Genomic DNA, 4,677 nt, shown 5'->3' on the forward strand with positions numbered 1-4,677 from the left:
GGCGGAACAATATTCACGATAGACTCGGCTGATAAGTGGGCTCGTCCCACACGCGACAACAGCCGTTCGACGAAGGTCCACAGCTCTGAAATATCTGGACACTGCACGAGTGCGTGCAGAACGGTTTCGTCGCTCTGACCGCATCTCGGGCAGGTCGGTCCGGTGGTTTTCGAACCGTGTCTGTAGATCTTCTCTCGAACTGGTAGTGCGTCTCGATAGCATTGCCAAGCCAGGGATCTCTGGAAATTATCCATAGGCCCCGGCCCGAACGTCGTCTTGAAAAGGCGGGTTAGGAATTTCTCGTCGACACCCAGGTTCGCCCCGAGAGATAGATAGATAGATAGATAGACAGACAGACAGACAGACAGACAGTCATAGATAGATAGATAGATAGATAGATAGATAGATAGATAGATAGATAGATAGACACATATATACATATGTATGTATATATATTCATTTTTTACTTCTTTCAGTCATTGGACAGCAACCATGCTGGGGCGCCATCTTGAATGGATTAGTCGAACAAATCGACCCCAGGACTTATTTTTTCTTAAGCCTCGTACTTATTCTATCGGGTTTTAACACTGATAGAATAAGTTGGATGTCTCACTTTTACATATTAAACACTTTCCTGGAAGCTGGTACGTCCATATTAATTTCTTGTAAGGATTCCGCTTTTCGTTACGCAACATAATATACCACCAAGTATAGGTTTCTAAGTGAATACTACGTCCTACTTGTGATGGGAGTGTGATTCAGTCACTTTTTTAGATTATCTCTACAGATTTTCTATAGAAATTAGAGCCACCATTGATTTGTTACGACGTTTTGTATCCGAATACGTCTAATATAAACAATGCGATCGAAGATGAAAAAATAGGTAAAGGGTGTGCATGCATATTTCAAGAGTTATTGCTCCTACTTCAACACCAAATATATAAGAAGGGCTGATTCACATGGCTATACACCTCACTACAAAACATGGCCAATGAGACATCAACGTAGTTGCCCTGCTTGTTAGATATAATAGAAAATTACACCCTAAAGACATAGAAAACGACTAACACTTTGGATAATATATTCCTAAATAAAGAGTCATAAAAAAGATTGGAAATCCATCGCTGGACGTAAACAAAAACAACAATTTCACCTTTAAAATGAGAACCCTAAACATAGTCGACTGGAGTATACTGCCCCTCACCAAAAAGAAAAGAAAGAAATATTCATGATGGTCATGGATGGAATGCCTTTGATTATAGGTCTATTTCATGCTAAAGAATAACAGTAATGATATGGCCTCATGCCAATTAAAGATAGCAAGATAGCCATAAAGGCTATAGAATAATAAAAATGCTTAAAAACCAGATGGCGTACTTCCCAGTAAACGTATTCCAAGTTCAAATCATATGCAGGTTGACTTGGCAGATCAATGAATAGTCAGGATATACTTGTATTGTTAACAAACAATATTAATTGCTCACAATCAATGTAAATCACAAGAACGATAGTGTGTCGACTTTCAATATTCCTTTCATGTTCTGTGTTTAAATCCTTTCAGAGTCAGCTTGGTCCAGTTTCCATAGAGGAAGTGCTGGTATTGCACAATGAGTTTATTCAATCACCTCCCAATAAATGTACAGGTTTATTTCTGTAAATCAAAAAGAAGCATACCGATATAGCAATCACCGAAGATGATTTTAATATACATTTGGACTAATTTTACCTTGTTCGACACATTCCGGCAATAATATATCTACCAAATTTCATTACATTTTGTCTGTTAAAGACCTTTGGGTTTTCATAATTGATTTCTTGTTTAAACAAAGGAAACACTTAAAATATGTGGTAGTGGATTTTCGTCGCTCGACGATGAGTATTCGGTTGTTTGATCTATTGAATTACACCCGAATTAACGTGTAAATGACTGAGTATTCCATTGACAGTGTACTCCTATGATAATTCGCAAGTAGAATTAATGTGACTGTGTGACAAGGTTGTATCTTTAGCATTACAGGTATAGTCCACCTGATGTATTTCTATGCAGTTTCCGCTTGCTCAATTTCACTTTTAAAAAAATGAAAGGATCCAAGGCTATAGAAAATGGCATTTGCCCAAGATGTCACGCAATGGGTTAGAACTTGGGATTATATAGTTTTTAAATGAACTCCTTGAACAGTCGGTCTTACTGTGTCTTACTGTGCCTACACTTTAAATATACAACACAAAATAAAAAATCTAATGTGAGATTGTTTGAGAGTATTATATTCCCTCCTATTAAACATTCAGAACCTTTTTTTTATTCTCACCTAATCGAAAGAAGTTAGTTATTTGAGATGACGAGTAATCTAAAAAATGAAATAACTTCTATCTTAATCTAAGCCTCCATGAAAGAGATGATTTAGCCCAATAATGCATATTCATGCAATAAGTGATATTGCTTCCTTGTAATTAAAACAATCTTGTTTTTAATTACGGGTTATATTACCGTTGCAATTACGCAATGATTTTATTGGTTTCCTTCTTGAAACTAATGCATTAAAAAATGTAATTCATGTAATATACAAACAGATTACTTAATCTTGTGTTATAGTCTTCATTTCATAAATATAGGATTACATTATCAATAACTTGAACCTGTAATTCGTTGAAATGTTCAGAAATTTGCTTTCCTAGATAAATAATTGTCTTCATTCAGACTACGCTTTATTCTAGCCTGAGTTTTTTTGTTTTTTTTCTTTTTTGCTTAACAACATTTGATTACATGAGCTCTGTAAGAGAATATGTCTTCGTTTTGAATAGTTTACAAATTGGTCTTCTGTGTCATGTCACAGCTTCGTTCATTCTAGTGTCAACAAAAAATTTGATAGTGATTGTAACAATGCTGAACTTTCACAATACAATGGAATACCCGTCCCTGACAACATTCTTTCAAGAGTGTACATGGAGATGTCAGACGGTGACACGGGAGAGAAACAGTTTGAATAGAGTTCTTAAACATATTTCTTATTGTATATTTAAGTGAAATACTCTTCACGCAAGTAGATTAGTCATGGAATCGAGTAGGCTCTTTAGGCGGTAAATATATTTGAAGGTGTTCGGCAACATGACTTACGGATTATAAACTTGATTGATCAGTGAGAGATATTGGGAAAATAGTCTATTGAAGACAAGTGAATGGAATACTTATTGTGAAACACACGCACAAGCTCATACACACACGTACATGCATACATATGTATACATGCATATATATATACACACACATACAATATATTCATATACATACATTTGTTTATACTAACATATATAAATAAATATATATGTACATAGATACATATGTATATGTATCATATATATATACATAGATACATAACATATACATACATACATACTTTCACACAAACGCACTTTATATAGGGAGAAGGAGAGAGAAAGTAAGAGAGAGAGAGATACACGGTTATTTGTGTATGTTTTCAAGAGACAAAATAATTGCTATTATAATAATGCCGCTTCGAAAAAACCAAAGAGAGAAATAACATTCACTGTTACATTCGTATTAAATTACAAGCAATAATTCTCCACAGAAAAACGGAAATGAAAAGATCATGAACTTCAGTGTACTTCTAAGAGCGGATTACCATGAGAGGTAAGTTCTTACTTAAATTTCAATGTAATTCGCATTTAGCAAAGTCAGCCGTGAATGCTTCTATTGTTGAATCGAAAAACGTTCTTCTTTCTCTAAACACTACTTCTAAAAAGCTTTGTTGTTTTAGTCACAGACTTTTCTTATCATTCGTAGTTTTCCTTTATCCAACAAATCACGCGTCCTATATACTTCAGCATACATAGAAACATATATGTAAACATAATCAATTATATAAGGGTTTTGGCTAATACCACTCCCAAGTGAACGGTTTGAATCGTGTAATTGGCAGTTGGGTTGTGTATGTGCTTAAGCTGCAATATGCTATCAGTACAAAGTCAACGGGGTCAACAAAACCAACACTATAAAGCGCTAATTTCAATTCTTTCACTGAAATATGAACTGGCCAGGCGTGGCTGTGTGTTAAGAAGTTTATTATCTAACCACATGGTTCCGAGTTCAATCTCACCAATTGGCACCTCGGATAAGTGTCTTCCTCTATAGCTCTGGGCCAACCAAATCCTGATGTGTGAATTTGGTAGGCGGAAACTTAAAGAAGCCCTTTGTAGATAGATGTGTGTGTGTATGTGTGTGTGTGCGTATGTGTGCGCGCGTGTGTATGTGTGTGTACCTTTGTGTTTTCCCATCACCACCTCTTGACAACCGGAACTAATAGCAGAATATTTTTATTCTGAAGAATTTTTTTTTTTTTTTTGCTTCTTTTTCGTCTTCTCGCCGTTTCTTACAACTTTTGTCGACGCACTGCATCAGCACCAGTTTAGTTCAGGTATGTGCGCGCGTATGCAATTGCTTGTGTGAGTGTGTATATCTGTCTGTCAGTCTATGTGTGTATGTCTTCTTTTTTTTATTATTATTCTTTCTAGACGACATGTCGGAGGAATCAGAAAATGAGAGGGGAGGAGTATTGGGGTCGATTTATGTGTGTTAATGTTGATGTTGTTGCTGTTGTTAGTGCTGGTAGGTGGTTGTTGAGATGTGATGTATAGATTGTTGGGGATGACGGGTTAGTC

General features: G+C 35.9%; 1 protein-coding gene across 4 annotated transcripts in view; it reads left to right on the forward strand.

Annotated features, from left to right (window-relative positions):
• LOC106873899 (protein FAM167B) overlaps positions 1 to 4,677 on the forward strand; it is a 52,021-nt gene that overhangs the window by 19,047 nt on the left and 28,297 nt on the right. The window contains exon 1 of one of the 4 annotated variants that reach the window (XM_014921427.2): positions 2,954 to 3,649. The exons of the other annotated variants lie outside the window; for them this stretch is intronic. Within the exon in view, the coding sequence (XP_014776913.1) occupies positions 3,643 to 3,649 (7 nt within the window). The 5' untranslated portion in view covers positions 2,954 to 3,642. Of the gene's footprint in view, positions 1 to 2,953; positions 3,650 to 4,677 lie in introns of those variants that run through there. 4 annotated transcript variants of the gene reach the window in all.

Source organism: Octopus bimaculoides, chromosome 3 (genome assembly GCF_001194135.2).
Source record: "Octopus bimaculoides isolate UCB-OBI-ISO-001 chromosome 3, ASM119413v2, whole genome shotgun sequence".
Classification (NCBI taxonomy): Eukaryota; Metazoa; Mollusca; class Cephalopoda; order Octopoda; family Octopodidae; genus Octopus; species Octopus bimaculoides.